This window comes from Poecilia reticulata, linkage group LG7, assembly GCF_000633615.1.
Source record: "Poecilia reticulata strain Guanapo linkage group LG7, Guppy_female_1.0+MT, whole genome shotgun sequence".
Lineage (NCBI taxonomy): Eukaryota > Metazoa > Chordata > Actinopteri > Cyprinodontiformes > Poeciliidae > Poecilia > Poecilia reticulata.
In genome coordinates this window covers 14,699,669-14,718,544 of record NC_024337.1, presented here as the reverse complement: position 1 = coordinate 14,718,544, position 18,876 = coordinate 14,699,669, and the positions used below count along the sequence as shown (strand labels likewise).

Genomic DNA, 18,876 nt, shown 5'->3' with positions numbered 1-18,876 from the left:
TATATATATGGGATTTTTATATGGGATTTATTGAAATCCCACTGATTGTCCCATTGTCCAGTCAAAGTAGAAATGACCCAGTCAAAGTAGATTCTTCTTTTTCTACTATAGATGTAGATTTGCTGCTGAATGCAGGATTATTGACCCAGTTTGAATTGAGGTTCTGCTGTTGGAAAGATGAACTCAAATTTGAGTGCAGAATACTTAATAAATAGATAATTACTTGCTTGACTTAATGGCTGAAAGATGTATAGGTTCACTGACTACAAAAGAAAACCAAATCATCACTCCTCCACTACCGTGCTTGTCAAAAAKGGTGCTGTTCATTGTGATCCAACATCAATATACAGCGTGGACAAATCAGCAGTTCATCACAGGGCTAAACAAAGATGGAGGTTAAATGTAAATAACAAAAAACTCACCATGATGCATACAACTCAATTATTTTAAAAGGTTGCCATTTGTCTTTTCCGAATGCAAATTGTTCAAATCAGGAATATTAAATGTTTTTGAAAGCATAGCATGAGCAGGATAATGCTGCTTCTGCATGAGGAGGAATTCATACTTTAATATAGCTGCAAAAAAAATTAAAAAATCCAGATGATTACATGGTTGGGATTTCCAGCTCTAATCCTAATGTCTTTCCGTAAGTATCTGTCAGACAAACTGCCCTTTGGCCTTGGGGAGATGATATGTGAGCATCAACCAGACGGTCTGACAATATGGAGTGATTTATTAGAGGTTAGCTCAGACACAAAGGTCAAGCCGGCTGCCCAGCCAATCGTTTCAAAGTGTCAAGCTTTCGGTTTGTCTGTTAAATCAGCCTGTCAACAGACCTGCTGCACAGCAGGAATGGGCTGAAAAAACATGTGCAAATTGCTTCAGCAGCTGTTTTAGATCTTTTGGAATAATCACATGGAAATGGGTTGTCTGATGGTATGATAATTGGACTCTCTCTCTCCATGCACTCATTAGCCTTACGTGTTTTCTCTGCTGCAGATGTGCAACATCCCCTACCTGAGCACGCAACTCGACCTGCTTCTGACGCTGAGAGAGCTCCCGATCAGCATGAAAGACCTGCAGCCCGTGAGTTCACTTCATCATCCAGAGTCAAATCTTTGACTACTTTAAATCCCATTTACTCATTCCTTGACAGCTAATTCAGGTAGTGTTTAAAACATCCTACTGCATGCTGTCAGGAGGCTGGTTTCTACTACATAAACATATAAATATGCTGGTATGTGTTTATTTGTGGCATGAATTCTGCAGCAGATGTAGAAATGTATTATTTGATATGCTTGTTGAAGAACAAAAACATAAAGCCAAGAGTATTTTAAAGATTAAAAAAACCCTTCAGTTAATTTACATTTTCAATAATGTGTTGAAAGTAATCCAACACAAGATATTAGAATATTGTCAGAAAGTTAAATTATTTCAGTAATTCAATAAAAAAAAAAATGGAATAAATTACATAGACTAATTACATACAGAGTTATGGATTTCATGTGTTGTGAATTTTGATGATTGCATTTCCGGCTATTAAAAACCCAGAATTCAGCTTAAAGAATGTGGACATTTGACATGTAGTTGGAAGATGAAGGATTTCTCAAACTTATTCACATGTCACTTGTGTTTCTTGTTTAATGGAAACATCTCAATTGTTAAATTCACTCTGAACCTCMAACAGCTCTGACTGTGAGCCTCTCCTCTTCCTGACTGTGGAACTTTGGTTTCCTTATGACACCAATTCTTCTTACATTTTTTGACTGAAAATGCTCAGATATCAAAATGTTAAATACATATTACAAAGAGTTTTAGTAAGTTATCTGGGTTATTGTCACAGTATAGTGATCAGATAAATACCAACACAGTCAAACATGTTTTGTTTAAATTGCACACCTTGATGTCATTGTTGTTATGGCAGAACATTGAGGAATATTTAAGCTTTGGTATTTTTTAATACTGATTAGCAATAATGAATAGTGTAGCATTGACAAGCTATGTCAAATATTAGTATATACAAGTCAGTTTCATCATCTATCTAAAGCCAGTCTGATGGGTCATTTGTTTCCTTCAAATTAAATTATTTCTCGCAAATGAAAAAAAGCAAACTGCTCTATAGTTCTCATTATCAAGATTTAATTCAGCCTCAATCAATGATAATTGCACTTCAATTAAAATAAAAAAAACAACCAGACCTTCTAATCAAGATAATCMAGACTTAAATCAAGTTAATGTTGATTTAATAATAGTTTATTTCAGCAGGAAATAAATAAAGATGCATTCAGTCTTTCAACCAAAAGGGAAGTAAGTGAATGTTTCAAATACAGAAAAAACTGATTAAAAATATAACTTTAATCAACTCTTGCTGTATTTTGCTGATTTGATTCCCCCTGCACAGTTTACTTCATATCTTCCTCTTATTTTTCAGACCTTTATTTTATTAAGCTACCAATAGCCATTACTGAAACAAAATCTAAAACAAGAAAGAAACATCTGAAAAGGTCAATTTAGAATAAGTTAGCTGGGGAAGTATTAACATTTGAGAATAGATTTTGAAATCTTACCCATTCATAAAAACAACCATGTTTTTATGAGCTAGATTCCTCTTTCTGTTTGGTCCTTTCCTGCAACAGCAGTTTCTAACGACACCTGACCCCTTAGAAATGTTTGGCAGATGGCTAAAAATGAGGAGCTACTGGTGAAACGGGACTCAGCTTTAAGGGTAAAACAAGCAGGAGATGCTTTAGATTCTGATCTGCACAGCAGCTGTAGGTGAAAATGAAAACGTCTTCCTCCTCAGCAAACACACACGCACACACACACCCACACAAAGCTCATTTATTCCCTAATGCAAACCTTAATTATGACTTTATAAATGGATACAAGTAAAAAAAAAAGAACATGTGGAGGAGTTGGAATTATTACATGAAAGCTTTTCTTCTAACTTTGACTTTTATGTTTGAAGGGGTCATTTAAGTGTGTGTTTTTGTTCTGTTCGCTGGTTAATAGTCTTGAAAATAGAAAGGTATGAGGGGCACTTTCAGACACTTCTGTGATCAAAAAGAAAAGATAGATCTTAATCAAATCAGGTTCAATTGTTCTGGTTGGTGTAAAAGGGCTTTAAACTCAATAAAAACCCACTCTGGAGTTTTAACTGTGGGAAACGTGGAAACTTTCACTTTTGTCTGCAAACTTCTGCTCCCTAGTCAAGTAAAGACTTAAATTAATCCAGGTGGAGTGAAATAAAAAGTTACAACTGAAACATATTTCTTTATATTCTTTAAAACAAAAATCTTTTAGCCCTGTTCAATAGGAGTACACAAACATTCCAAGTTTATCATTAGTCAAAATAATCTTTAACATTCTCATAGTGGGTTGTTGTTATTGGCATTGGGGTCCGCAGGCTGTGAAGATATTGCAGTCACACGAAAATACCTCCCAGCTCCTGCGTTTCTATTTTTTTATTTGACTCTCAAAAGCTTTTGTTTCTTTCTGCTCTGCTGATTCAGTCCTAATCTCCTGTCTGCTAACTGCCTGAAAATGAAGAGAAACAGCAGATAAGAGTGATGGCACTGTGATCCATTCACTGCAATACTAATTTTTCTTTGTCTTACACACTGAGACAAACATATTGTGTGCCGGGAAGATGACTCGAGAAGAAAGATTAGCAATTTCATTAAGTTTCAATTTACTCCTGGCTCCTTGCTCCTGTTGTTGTTTTCTCTCTCCTCCCTCGGATTTATTTGAGAAAGGTCACTCAATCTTAAGTATGGGATTTGCATGCATGTGCTTTGGGGAAAAATAACCATGATCCTTAATCTTCGGGATTTCCCTGTATGTTGTGCTCAAAGTTTAGTGTCCTATTAGCTGCAAAATACTCTAAATCCCTGAATCCTCATAGACTGACGTCCATAAGCCTGAACACTAAGATGATTTACATGCCACCTGTCAGAGAGAGAGAACAGTGTCGCCAACCAGGGGAATGCTTCTCACCTGGGATGGGTTTTTTCCCCTTGTTTCCAGGATGACAGGTTTTGCTCTGCGTTGTGGACTCAGCTCCTTCTTTAAACCATTTGATGTGCCCAGTTTGAAGCCAAATGTATTAGAAAATGTCAAAGACACACAGCTTAAGCTGATGATGCGGCAGACAGTAAGGTGTCACCTGAAGCTGTGATGCACGGCATGGCAAAACCAAGTGCAACATTTTCAGGAACTGGATGGAGAAATGCATTCAGAGCCACAGGAAAGAGCAAAGCTTGAGCATCTATATTTGTTTTAATGTAGTAGTAAAATCACAGATTCAAATTAAGCAGTTCATTTACAATAAATATGGATATTTATGTAAATTTAAAGCAACAGGTAGCAGGACCGATGCTGCTTTTTACCCATTGAAAGAAAATGCTATATAAAAAAGATGAGCATCTCGATCTCTCTCTCAAAAAAAATTATGTGTAAGCAGTTGCCATAAAAACGTTTTTCTTTACATTTTATCAATAATGACTCATCAAAAATGATTTAATTCCCTCCCTGATAATCAATGGAAATATTATTTTTGACATTACAGCAGCCAAACTCTTTGTATTACTACCAACTTACGTTTTATTTTTTTAATGTTTCCACAAACATTTTGATGAGTTATAATTGGCGATGAGGTCCATGTCTGGGATTGGAAGGCCTCTTTGCCATCACCCTAAGCTTTAACTCCCAACACTGATTTTTAATACAAAGAGTACTTTAAATCAAAATCTAATTAAAATTCAAAATAAATAAATAAATTTGAGTTTAACTTCAATTATGACACATTTCAATAAAATTATTATAAATGAACTTTTTGTAATCAGGAATGCTAGCTGTTTTCAACACTTGTCTTTAAATTAATGACAGCATGATTATGCGTCAATAAAATGGAAAAAAAAAAAACATGTGTTCCACTATTTCCTCTATTTGTTACACTTTGACCTCCATACACCTTTGGAAGGTTCAATAAAAACAGCATTAGTGATTTTATGCTGATCTGATTGTTGCTGAAGCTCAGTGGTTTTCCACAGATGGTCGAGTTCGGAGCCAATTTATACAATGTAGCTGGATATCTGCTTTCTCCTCAGTTTAATTGAGACTGTCCCAATTGTAGGCATAGGGAGGTTACTCTTAAAATAGAAACATATGGCTCGATTGTTGCTGGCTGGCATGGGCCTGAGTTGGGGAAAAAAAAAAAAAAGTTTTTCGAGTGGCGTAATTCCCACAACACCAACTCCCCTTTTCCTCTAATACACCGTTGGCAAAACCTAAARTCCCACTTTGATTTCTCTCCAGCATGATTTCTATCCATATTCAACAGGATCTGTTCAGAGATGGTTAAACATGGAAATCGTGTGATATTCTGGGGGGATATTTGTACTTGACACAAATGCATACCAAATAATAATCTTACCCAACAACAGGAAGCTGATTATTCATTTTATGAGGTCAATTGAGGTGCTGTGATRAGGCTGTTTATGCTTGTAGTGTAATGATTTTTGTTAACGACATTTAAAAAACAACAACTAGTTTTTGGATAAAAAGTTTTTGGTGTAACAGAATTTGTAATAGAAACACAACTACTGTAGCGTCTATAAAGCCTGACGCTGCTCCTATGTCTCAGAGCTGCTCTGTGACTAAATGAGCGAGTGAGACGTAGAGGCTTGAATTACAGACAAATGACTTTAGTCTGTGTTCCTTGTGTTTGTCTTGCAGCTGATTAACCAGAAGATCAGAATGTGCAAGCAGCTGTACAACTCCAGGTCATTTGTTTCCGTGCTGGAGTACCTCCTCGCTATAGGCAATTACCTGAACGAGAACACCGGAAAGGAAAAGGCCAAGGGATTCCGCCTCTCGTCCTTAACCAAAGTACGATTCCAACACTCTCGTCTGACCTTTGATTGAGGTTCGCCTCTGCCTAATAACTCTGCTCATTGACATACACAGCCTGGTCCCTGAGCATCTTGCCATTTTCTCTTGGCCAGGTAGGTTCAATCAGGGCTGTGACTGTGTCGCCGCCTGGTTTCACTAGAGAAATCAAACTTGGCACAAAATGAGAACATGAGTGGCTTGGTGCGTAAGATCATACAGCCGAGCCAGTGGATCTTTACATCAAGTAGAARTGAATTTACTTGGTCTGGTTAGGGGTAAAAATTTCCTGGTTATTACATCATGGTTTCACATTTGCACCAAGAAACCTTTGCGTGGTATTCTTACTTCCTGGAGTTATCAATGTATGTGGATAAATGTTTCTGAAACTTAAAAAAAAACATTACAAAAAGAAAAAAAATCTGATCTTTAACCACTATAACAATTTGAAGAGACACCTAGAACTCCGCTGCTGTTGCTCTGAAAATCTTTTTATCTCGTTTTCAAAACATCTCGAGTTTTAATCAATTTTAAAGTTTGTTAATATGAAAATTAAAAGGTCAAAAGAGATTAAATGTTTAGATCTTTAAGAAAAAAGTCAAAAGCACCCAAAATATGTTAAGAACAAATGGTAACGGTATGTATCAAATGCCAGAATATTTTTTTCTTTCAAGCTGCAGCCTTAAAAACCAGCACTGCATCCATTCTTAGCATGAAAAACTCAAAGACCCATCCCATCTCAAAAACACATCATGATGATCCTGCAGACTTTTAAGACAACATTCTAGAGATTGATGAGACAAAAGTTAAACTTTTTGGAAGGTGTGGAGCGTGTTGGATCTAGAGTAAAACTAAAACAGGATTTCAAAATAACAATAAGCAGACAGCGAAACGTGATGATCTGGGACTGCCTGCTGCTTCAGAATAATATCCTAAAGAAGAACGTGGCTGTCGGTTTATACAAAATCCACTTCTGATTGGCTATGGAGGAAAATAATGTCTAGATTTTGGAGTGGCATAGTCAAAGTTCAGAGTTTTATCCGCCTGTGGTGTCTTGGCATGAATTAAAACAAGTCTACAAAGAGATGGGAAAATGACAATCATTGTTAGTTATGCTTAATGACATTTTTCAGTGCTAATTAGTTTTGGGGGTCAAATAGTTTTTCACAGAGGACTTGGTTGTTTTGGGTAGACCTTTAAACTTTAACAGCTAAAACTACTACTTAAAAACTACATTTTATATTTAATCAGGTCAAATAGTTTTCCGACACGYTGYGRACATGTAAAAACAAATGAATGTGACAAGCACAATTTTTTTATTGTGTTTTTGAACTGTGTTTTTTTTTAGCTGAATGTGTATTTCACATGGTGAAATATGGTTTTGGTGGCTAAGTCATTTTATTACTGCAGAATTAGAGCCAAATATCAACTGATATGCTTTCAGCTCTTAAGTAGAAAGCAGCTTGAAGTCTTTTCTTGCTGTTTGAAGATGTTGTACTTCTTAACTGAAAGGATACATTTAAGGTTGATTTAGTTAATTTATGCACTTTTTTTTTTCTGTATGACAACGTGATGCCGGTGTTCTTTTTATTTAATTCCTCTGCATTTAACTTGGYCTACTCTTTGGAGTCTGACTCTGCTGGGGGAGTTTRAGGACCAGGGTTCTGGGCACAGAAGTAAAGCGTCCTCGGCTCCGTTTAATAAAGCAGAGACCTTGTGTTGCCTCAGAGGTGTTTCCAGGTCTAATTGAGAAGAGTAAACTGTTGCTGCTAAAGACAGACTCTCTTCAAATTAATGACCAGCCGCTTTCAAGAAAATGCATCGAGGTTATCTCAGATCTTTTTTTTTTTTTTCTTGTGAGCATCAATACTTGGTGCAGGTCTTGCATATGTAGCCCTAAGCTGGTAAACAACATAAAGAAAAAAAGGACGAAGTTTGTTAAAGGATAAGGGAGCTAYCTTAGGAATTTCAATTATGTGGCAAACATGGCTGAATTTGTATTACCATTATTATTTTATCAGACTTACTACCATTAATTTTATTTTTTTATTTCACAATCTATCATCTCTTTGTTTATTTATTATATGATTCACATCAAATTTGGTTCTTATTTATCRATATCAGGACACAATAACATTTGTTTTGTTTTGCACCTCCACACTTACTGGCAAATATATGTATAAAATGTTGTTTCATGACAAAAGCATAATTTCACACATTTTTCACAAATATAAGTATGAAGGTAATTTATTATGAGTACTCACATATTCATAATTCCTGTTGCTTTAAACTTCTACATTTCTTCTTTGACTTGATGCGATGAGCAACACTTTAGGAAATGAACTGTTCTTCAGTAGATATTTTCAACRTGTCATTCCTTTCTGGAATGACATGTTCTCTTGTTTTCCCATTTTAAATTGTAATTAAGAAAAATGAGCCTTTTTTTTTTACATCACATTAATACACCAGGGAAACATGAACTCATTAATTGCTAAGTAAAAGTTCTGAAACACTAATCAAATGAAAGAAAAGTTTAAATAAAGAAAGATAATTACAGGCACATTCTTAGATAGAAGTTGCTAAAGTTCTCTAATGTTGGATTTCTTCCATACTAAATAAATGCRCTCAAAACAAAGTTGAATTWWATTTTTTCARTGTTACCACAATATAACACAAATTTAAGTGCTGCRTGTGTTTATATGGGCATCTTGTGTCTCATCATCAACTTCRAATCCAGTCTTATATCTTAAAGCATTTTATTTCAACATAGTTCTCAAAACAACACAACATTCTTAAGTATGATGATGTTAAAAACATTAGCAAATCTACAAAGAAATCTGCATTTTGCCTTGCAGTATTTTCCACTGATTGATAATTATGCAAAGACCARCAACATCATATATATATCCCAGCTTCTGATGGGGAATTTATTTAATTRTTCCACAGATGAATATTGCATTGGTTATACTTGTATCTATATTTWAATATATTTTTGAATGTATAATTTAACAGCTACTTTTTTAACTTTCTGTGGTGGGGTTAAAGTACAAGATTGCCCTCTAATCAAATATTTACTTTTAAGTGTTTGTAAATGCAGAGGGATGTGCCTATCTTTTTCAATACACTRTAAATGCACACAAGAAAATAATAATAATGTTTTCCAACCTTCMGTCTGCTTTTTCTTTATCTCCAGCTTTCCCAGYTGCGTGGGAGGGACAAGAATTTCACCTTGCTCCATGCCCTACTGGAGCAGATCATGTTGCAGGAACCGGGCCTGGCCACTTTTACCCAGGACTTGGCAGAATTTGAAACTGTCCCTGGAGGTATTCGCTCGTCAAGATTTGATCAAAACAGCAGCAGAAAAAGAAAAAAAAATTATCTGTGGGGTGCTTTTGAGTTAAGGGCTGTTAAATGAAACGTACATTTATATTTAATATCACTGTTGGTRTTTTTCTCCCCCTCTCCTTTGGAAAGCTTCCATCAAAGGCTTGACCGCAGAAGTGGATGGTGAGTAGATCACATTTTACTATGATATCCAAAGGCTGGTGTTCACTATGCTGATACTGCTGTAGGTGGAGTTGTGAGAAAGCATTACATATCTCAATGTATTTCAGTATATTTTGTGAAAACATTATGAGGTTTTGCATAAGGTCTGAGCTGAGGATGTTATGTTTTTACAGTGCTGAAGAACGAAGTGCAGAAAGTGCTTCATTACAGAAAAACCATCAGGAAGAGGAACGTTGCAGCTCATCACCCAAACTTCACTAAAGATCTTAAGGTGAAGTAGAAATGTTTTATCATTTCTAGTTCCCTCTAAAATAGGAAAATACTTCCATTGATGGAAAAATAAAATAAAATAAAATAAAATAAAATAGCGGACTGTGTTAATAGCATAAATACTACTGGAAATATAGCAGACCTCCGTAATCTGAATTATAGCAGCATCATTTAGCTGTTGAATGAAAGTGGCCTGAGATTAGAGCCTTGAGGAACCTCTTGTGATTTTTGTTTGATCAGAATTATTACACATGTAATTACACTGTATATTATAAAGAGACAAAATATAAAAGTAAGAATCACACAACAGCGTAAGACTGAAACAAAAACCTAAACCCAAAGCCTGACACACCAGCKGCTACAAAGTTTTATTTCAAGTAACATTCAAAGTCCCTTTTTTTTAATTATCATGGTTGCATTTGTATTTATTCTCTTGATAGTAATATTATCACTGTGCATTCCTCTCATTTTGGTGAATCATAATCTCTTAGAGCTACACAATACATTAAATCTCACTCATCTTTGCAATATCAATATTTACAGTATCCCAATTCCTAAGAACTGTTTTGGTGCAGGATCTGTTAGGCCGTTTTACATGTATAAGCATCTCAATATTTTGCAGCYCTATGTTTGTCCACACATTATGCAGCCTCACCGACATCCTCTAAAATCGACAAGTACCAAGAAATTATAGATTATTATGACTTATTCAGGAAATAAGAACAAACTGCACAGCATCTTGCAATTCAAATAAGCTGCAAAGGATTTCACTCTACAAAACATTCATGTATTCATTCTTTGGGTCTGAACACAAGTTGAATTCCGTCACCAGCACAAGTTTGTATGGCTAAGAAAGGGGACAGGAAGATTCCTGGTGAAACTTTAAAACTCCTTTGAATAATTTCTGCAGAGAGACAANTTTTTTTAATTATCATGGTTGCATTTGTATTTATTCTCTTGATAGTAATATTATCACTGTGCATTCCTCTCATTTTGGTGAATCATAATCTCTTAGAGCTACACAATACATTAAATCTCACTCATCTTTGCAATATCAATATTTACAGTATCCCAATTCCTAAGAACTGTTTTGGTGCAGGATCTGTTAGGCCGTTTTACATGTATAAGCATCTCAATATTTTGCAGCYCTATGTTTGTCCACACATTATGCAGCCTCACCGACATCCTCTAAAATCGACAAGTACCAAGAAATTATAGATTATTATGACTTATTCAGGAAATAAGAACAAACTGCACAGCATCTTGCAATTCAAATAAGCTGCAAAGGATTTCACTCTACAAAACATTCATGTATTCATTCTTTGGGTCTGAACACAAGTTGAATTYCGTCACCAGCACAAGTTTGTATGGCTAAGAAAGGGGACAGGAAGATTCCTGGTGAAACTTTAAAACTCCTTTGAATAATTTCTGCAGAGAGACAAAAACAAACTTGAGTATTACTGGCTGCTTCAGTCATGTGGCTGCAGACTAGACCTGCTGTCAGAAACTATACATCAGAAAAAACAAACATCTAATTCTGTTTCCATGTATTTTTGTGCTGAGCAGGCAGCTTTGGCAATGCATCATGATCTGATGTTGATTTACATATTTCTTATCTCTTATTCTGAATGAAGGCTAACTTTTTCTTCCAGGCATAATTTGCAAGAATTTTGTTTCTACTGTGTTAAATGCAAATAAATGTYTATGTGATGCTAATAGCTTCGCCCTTTTATATTATGAGAGTATTTAGACATTTTCAAAAATGGGCAAAATAAATGTCAAAGTAGATGGTTACTTACATGTAAAGTTGGAGAATATAAATATATTTAAGTTCCTTTACTCGATGTGATGCACTGTGCTGGAGTTATTCCCACTTTTTCTCATAATCTTAAAAAGAAGCAAATATGTAGTTTTTGTAGTTCTTGACTTTCTACCCTAACATCTTTAAATCACWGAATTTTTATTAGATTTTCAATTTTGCTAATTTTATTTGGTTTTTAATCACATCAGCTTTACAATGAATAGAGGTGTGAGTAGTTTGCTCACAAACTCYTTGTGCTCTCCTCCGTATCGCAGATGGCAATAGAGAAGTACAACCTGCAACTCGAGTCGATGACGAAGACTTGTGAGGAGATGAAGAAACTCTACTCTGTCATACTGGTAATCCCTGAGTTATTATTTCAATCTCTCTTTTGTACAGCTCYGAGGATGGATGCCCCCGCCGCCCCCCGTCCTGGTAGTTTCTAGATTGCCGTCTTCAATTATTTGTCACCTCATGTCCCCGATGCTACGCTGTCACAGCTACATATATTTCAAAGGGGGGGAAAGTTATGTCTGTAGCACCAGGTGTTCATAATGCATATTATATGGTGTTTATTGCAACTGAATTCGTGTAACGTTAAATCTACAGTGCCTTGCAAAAGTGTTCATGCCCCTTGGTCTTTTTCACATTTTGTAATGTTAGACTGATGGTATTTCAATGTGATTTTTTGTGAGTGATCAACATAAAGTAGGGAATGCATTTTCACCAGCCTCTTAGCACTTGAATYATCAGATCAAAGCAAATACTTGAATACTTTACACGTTTTCAGCTTTGGGTGGATGTTTAGGTTGTTTCTCCTACTTTAAGGTGAACCTGCATCCCAGCCTRTAGAAGGTTTTCTTCCAGCATAAACTTTTACTTTGCTTCATCCATCTTCCTATCAACTCTGACCAACGTCTGTGCCTCCACTCAAGAAGAAAAGCACTTTCTTTGTCATTGTGGCTGCATCTCCCTCATGGCTTGTGCCATGCTGCAAAGGGGATTTATATAGTTTTATTTTAGCAATGGCTTTTCATGAAGGCCAGATTYATGGACTGTGTAGATCTCAATTTCTGCAGCTCCTCCAGAGTCACCATCAGCTTTTTGCTCTCAAATTAATGCACTCATCGCCCAGCCTGCTGGGTTAGGTAGGCAACCTTTTTTGTTGGTTTGCAATTATACTATGCTTTTAATAACTTAACCTGGATTTAAACTTCTTCACAACTTCATTCCCACATCTCTGCTGTGTCCCTTTGTCTACACAATACTTTTTATTTACCACTGTTCTTCACTAACTTCTAAGGTATTTCCAGAACATCTTTTTTGGTCTTGAGCTCCACTGGATTCTATTTACTACTTTACTTGGTGACATTTAAAAGTAGAGGTGCGAAAAAAAAGTCAATTCTACAGAGAACTGCAATTCTGAACCAATTCAAAATGCTCAAAAATCGATTTAAAAATGCGTTTAAGTCGCTCCTATTTGTGAGAATACCACATATTGCATTATGTGTTCACTTGACCACAGTAGAAGGTTGTTTTGTCCACTCTAGGTATTTTGAATAATTCTTTGATATTTATTATTATTTAAGAAAAAAAAAAAACAGGAAGATAAGCTAACCTAGTACTGGTAATTTAAGGTAAAGAATTTTATGCACAAACTTATTTTTATATAAATATGATCTGATTGAATAATAATTGTGCAACTATTATATAATTGTTTTTGTGTCCTATTAGTTTACAGTCTTTTCTTCTTTCATTCACATCATTTAAACAGAATCTCTAAACTATTTGAATAGAAAAAATTGGTTCTGAATCGAATCGTGACCCTAAACATTGGAATCAAATCGTTAGTCGCTGAAAGATTCACATCCCTTTTTAAAAGCAGTGAGTTGCACTGAATTGTATTTCAATGTCTTACAGTAAAAGAGGCTAATCACACTTTTCCAATTCTTTATGTGTTTTAAGCCTCTTCAYATGTTGCTATAGTTGTGTTCAGTGGCCATTTCCAAAACGCCTCTGTAGAGGTTATGGAGTATTTCTGATGTGAATCAGCCTCTAGAAACAGTGATATCTCATAATAAGTCTGTCTGTGAACCGCCGTCTCCTCTGAACATTCATCTCAACAAGAAATCTCCCATAAAGCAAACTCCTCTGTCACATAGATCAGATTTAGTGGAATTGCTGCTCCCTTTGTAATCTTTCATCACTCCTTCTATTAAGAAGAACATTTTCTTTGCTCACTAAACCTCCACGATTAGGCTTCTACAGCTCAGTCCCACTTCTGACACCTTAACTGGTGCCATGGCTTTTTCTTATAGAGTTCCCACAAAAAAAAACAATCAATACAAAAAGTAGCTGCAAGTTTCTCATCACTTTTGTATGTCTGAGGACAATCTATCATCATAGAGTCCACTCACCCTTCCTGCTGTATTTGAACACTGAGATATGATGGTGCAAGATGGAGCTTTAGGCCTGCGAGGGAATAGTGTTATTATTACACCCACTGAAAGTCTCCTCTGCGCTGCACACAGTCACATAGACGTGGATGCAGAGGGACTGTCAGCGTCTCTCTATGTAGCTCTTTTTATCTGCTGATGGATGAGCTTATTTGGTGGCTTTCGAACAAAATTCTGAAACCTTCGCAAGTTCAAGAAAATAGTTCAATGAGCTTCAACATGCATGTTTGCTTTTTAGGATTTAATAGTAAAAGCSATGAGCACCTGGAAGTCTCAGTTCAGCACAAAGACAGGGAATAGTTTCTGGCTTTATTGAGTTATGCAACTCATCAGGAAACCTGGGCAAAATCATCCTTTGATAATTTTCTGAGTTCAGATTGATCTAAATCAAGGTCTGGGTCTTTCAAACGATTTTAGTGTTCCAGCGCCTAGAAACGACACCAGAAAAACCAAACAAAATAGAAACAAGAAAGGTGTTCCATTTTGATTTCAGGACAACTGGTTTTCATATTTTCTTAACATTAGCCAAGAAAGTGCACAGCATATTGACTGTTTAGTTTAGCTTATTAGTTTATCCAAAACAACGACAATGTGCAAAAAAACATTAATGACAGATGCTTTGCACCAGATTTAGCTTATGCTAGTTTCCATCTGCAGTCCCTGAGCAGATGAGCTAATCGAATATCATAAAACATTCACTGAAAGTCTCCACATACCCTACATACAATCACTAGGCAAGGTCATAAAAATATGACATAATCAATACTTAATGCCAAACTTCTGCTCTGCAATCACTAATGCAGAGAATTATTTTTCAATGTGAACGCTGCTGGTTTTCTGAGAGCCACTTTGTGACATTACAAGAAAAGTCCTTCATGTCAGCGGAAAGCGTAMGATTTTATGGGACTTTGTTCCATTCATACCTTTGAATGAGAAAACTGCCTGTGCAAATGCTGAGGTACGTTTAGTRGAAAAAATAAATGCCAAAACATGTGCGTACAYGTGTGTCCACGTTTGGTGTTTGAGAATTGGTAGACCTACTTACTGCCATGCATGTGGGTTAAATATGAGTTGTTGTGACTCTTCAATTAGAACAAATTAAGATATTTAAAATAAAATGTGGTTGAGGGTGAGGGCCAGGCTTAATAGAGTTAGCAGCCAGTGCTCACTTCCTTCATARCATGGAAGATCTGTTATGAGGACTTAATCAGTGTCATAAAGGTTCAATGGATTTTTCCCAAGTTAAAGTAATCACAGAGCAAAGCTCAGAAACCACTCGGTGGATTTGGGTGCAAATATCACACTTCCTGAAAGCAAGCTTTCCGCTTTGGAAAGGTTAGCAGGTTAATATTTGCATAAACTGAGTGAAGGTTAGATGATTTAAAAGCAGCCTCCATAGAGAGGTTCTGAGTTTGGAGGAAATGTAATTGGGCAAAAAAAAAWKTAAGAAAAGAAAAGAAAGAACTTAACCAGATATAATAATATAATGTATAATGCATTTCTCCAARTTYWGTTTTTRCCACAATGGGTTTAAGATTAGGGTTATTATCAGGGAACTTTTCATTTAGTCAATGATAACCCTAGTTATTTACAAAATMCGGTTTTGAAATGGTGATTTAATTTATYATTGAAMAATCTGGACAAACTTTGTCCAGTGTTACATTTRCCATAAAATAACAGTGAATAACCACATCCATTTTATCGATTGTCACTAGCTACAATCAGACCTGCATAATCAATAAATTAAATATCTGCCTGACAACATGACATAGCCTCAAAGAAACCTGAAAAAGCAACATATTCTGCTTTGGTCTAAAAGAAACTGTTAAATTACAAAGCAGATTACAAAATATAAAAATATATCGTTTTACAAAGACTTTCTAAAGGCTTTAGGAAAAGCAGTGAACGACAGTGATCAGTGCTCAAACTTCACAGGTGTGGASGGTCACATATTTTTTAATTAAGACGCCACGGGAGTACCTAACGAGGCTTTTCTTTTAAATAATTTCAATGCTACTCCTGCTCAGCCACTTCATTCTTTTTCAAGYTGGGTTCAGTAACATTTGAAGCAAGTTGATGATGTGAAAGAAAATCTACAGAGTGGCAGTTTCACAAAAGCCAAATTAGCAAATTGAGCTCAGAGTAGCACTCAGCAAGCTGGTAGAAAAGAAGATGAGTAGCAGTTTGTAAGTAGCATTCTTGTAGGCACCGCCTTTCCCTAATTTTTCTCAAGTAATGCTTTAAACAGGCCATTATAGCCAGTTTGTAACATCTTCATCAAAAATTGGATTTAAGTTTTGGTGTCTTTGTGTTTCCAGCTCTGATTTACTTAAGTTGCAAACTGTTGCTAAAAATGCCTAGTTTTGCTGTAATATAACCACCTCTGATTCTTTATTTACTTTTCTGTACCTAAAGACAAATTGACAGCCTGAGAAAGACTTTTTTTTAGCTATGGAAGATAATGCTGGAACATTATTTGCCCAAGGCAGCTTTTCTGTCTATGCATTTGAATGGCAAGGTAGATATTCAATAGCAGTAGGTAAAAAAATCATAAAGCAGTTGCTGAAAAAAGTAGAAAGTACAATTAATCCAAATGGTAACAAGATATTTTTTTTGTTTCCTTCGCTCAAAACTTTTCACCCTAAAATATAATGTTTTTAAGTGCTACACCAGCATTATCTTGAATCAGTTATCCCAGTGTTATTAGTAATGGTGGCACAATAGCTGTGACATTTAAAACGTTTAACAGGTTGACCTTTAACTGCAAAATTGTCCTCAGGGAAAGAGTTAATCACCGGGGAGAGTGGCCAAAATAAGGCTTCATACCTGCTGGTGTTTGAGCATCAGCTTTCTGCCACTGGAATCTTGTTATTTGAAAATTGCTGTCTAATTTCTCACAGATTTTCATGCCTCTGTCACTTTAACATTTGACTTTTGCTACAGTAGCAACCTAGAAGCTTATTTGTTTTCCCATTGGCCATTAGTATTCCTGTTTCCTGTGTGCCAAAGCTGAGGACGTGTCTGAAAGGTGGAGGGGACAGTTCAGAACGACTTGTGTGGGAAGCACCTTTTAGTTCGGAAAAAGAAGAATCTGAAACATTTTGTCACATGTCAATGCCCTTTTATAGTAAGCATAACAGTGGATGTAGTCAACAGGGAGATTGGGACAAATAAAATAAAAATAATTCTCAGAAATATAAATTTTTTAATTTGATGTATTGACACTAAAAGTGACATAAAATACATAATTGAATGCAATCTCCATAAAGTGTGTTGCATTTTTAGCASATAAAGAGAAGATTGAAATGATGTCTTTTATTTATCACATGGAGTAAATTGAGACAACCCAATTTAAATAAAATAAGGATATTGTGCTTCTTTTTCCATTTCATAAAAATATTATTTATTTTTAGTATCCACAGACAATAGGGCTGTGATAAATGGAGAAGCTTTCACACAGCATCAAATAACTGTTTTATTATGAATGAGGRAAAAAGATAATCTGAAACATTTATTGTCCRAAAATATAAAGACTTTTATCAATTTGAAATTAGTTGTCACTTCTGCAAAATGTCTTAGCACAAATTGGTATTTGACATCTTTGTTACCTTAAATATGGATAACTTTATTTTTTAAGAAAAGGGGAAAATCTCCTCAAACAAATTGTGCACAACAATATTCAGGAAGAATATATTTAATTGGTTATTGTGCAGTTTAAATTACTAATCAGGAAAGGTCAAGGAAACGTGAGTCATGACGTGCATGGACTTGCTTCTTCTCTGCAGTTTTTCTAAAGAACATTGATGGGCTAATAAAAACTAAAACACAAAAACATTTGTTGTTTAAAAAAACAAACAAAACTGTTAGAGGCGGTAAAAAACCCTGAAAATTAGATTTTCCTTCCAGAATGTCCACAACCCCAAACATGTCTGTAGCTACAATGAGCTTGTTTAGATGATTGAATATCCATGTGTTAGAATGGCCTAGTCAAAGATATATTTGTCAAGACTTGCCAACTGATGCTCACAGATGTTCTCTATCTAATATCTTATCTCTTTTCAGAAGAAAATAATCAGAAATGCCTGTCTTTAGATGCGAGAGACACGTGTGACTGAGTCMAAAGAAGTTAACATAATGAAAGGAGTTTTGACAAAGTGTTATACAAGAATAAGTTGCTGTTTTTTTGTCCCCCCAGAAATATGAAATCAGGCAGAAATATCAGGTATATGAGAAAATATTTCCTTCTTAKACAGAGGAAGAAAATTATTCCACTACAAATGGGTCAACAAGAACTCTGGACACAATTTAGAAACATTTATCCATTAGCACATTGTTAAAGGGCTGAACGTTAAAGGCAAAAAGGGCAACAATTTGTTTTTYATTGAGGATTATGTATCTGACAGAGCATTGCTTTTAGAGCAGGTTCTTATGAATAGTTTTATGAATACAGAGCAGGATCTTATTCTGAAGGAATCCAGCAGTGTYGAATGATCTTTGATATTGTTCGTACTGTTTGTGTGTGTTTATAAAGGATGATGTCTCTGCTGCGGCTTTTCTTGAGCTTAATGCAAGACAAGTCAGCATGTCAACTAAATACATTTTCATCTCCTTTATGAAGAGTTCATTTTTTACTTTTAATTCATAAAAGTTAGCAGAGGGAAAAGTACAATAAATATCAGAGGAGTTCAGGTCTGAGCCCCAGTCTGTGCTGTTGCAACAGCATTCGATAAGTCAATTAGCAGGGTTTGCCACTGTGATCCTTTCAGGACAAAATTTGACTTAAGAAATTCCAACGCCGGTGACCCTTAACCACCGCGGGGTAAGTATTAATTAGGCAGTACATAACTTCCTCATTGTACGAGTGCACTCAAGAACATGAATGCATGCTGAAGCAGCGTATGAGCTAATTACATCAGAAAGCCATGAACAGAAAGAACATGCACTACCCAGACA

The 18,876-nt window shown here is 35.6% G+C and overlaps 1 protein-coding gene across 1 annotated transcript in view; it reads left to right on the top strand.

Annotated features, from left to right (window-relative positions):
- Positions 1 to 18,876, top strand: part of LOC103467843 (formin-like protein 13) — a 40,245-nt gene that overhangs the window by 21,091 nt on the left and 278 nt on the right. The window contains exons 11-16 of the mRNA XM_008414551.2: positions 1,000 to 1,086; positions 5,737 to 5,889; positions 9,083 to 9,212; positions 9,364 to 9,396; positions 9,570 to 9,667; positions 11,743 to 11,826. Of these exons, the coding sequence (XP_008412773.2) occupies positions 1,000 to 1,086; positions 5,737 to 5,889; positions 9,083 to 9,212; positions 9,364 to 9,396; positions 9,570 to 9,667; positions 11,743 to 11,826 (585 nt within the window). The remainder of the gene's footprint in view (positions 1 to 999; positions 1,087 to 5,736; positions 5,890 to 9,082; positions 9,213 to 9,363; positions 9,397 to 9,569; positions 9,668 to 11,742; positions 11,827 to 18,876) is intronic.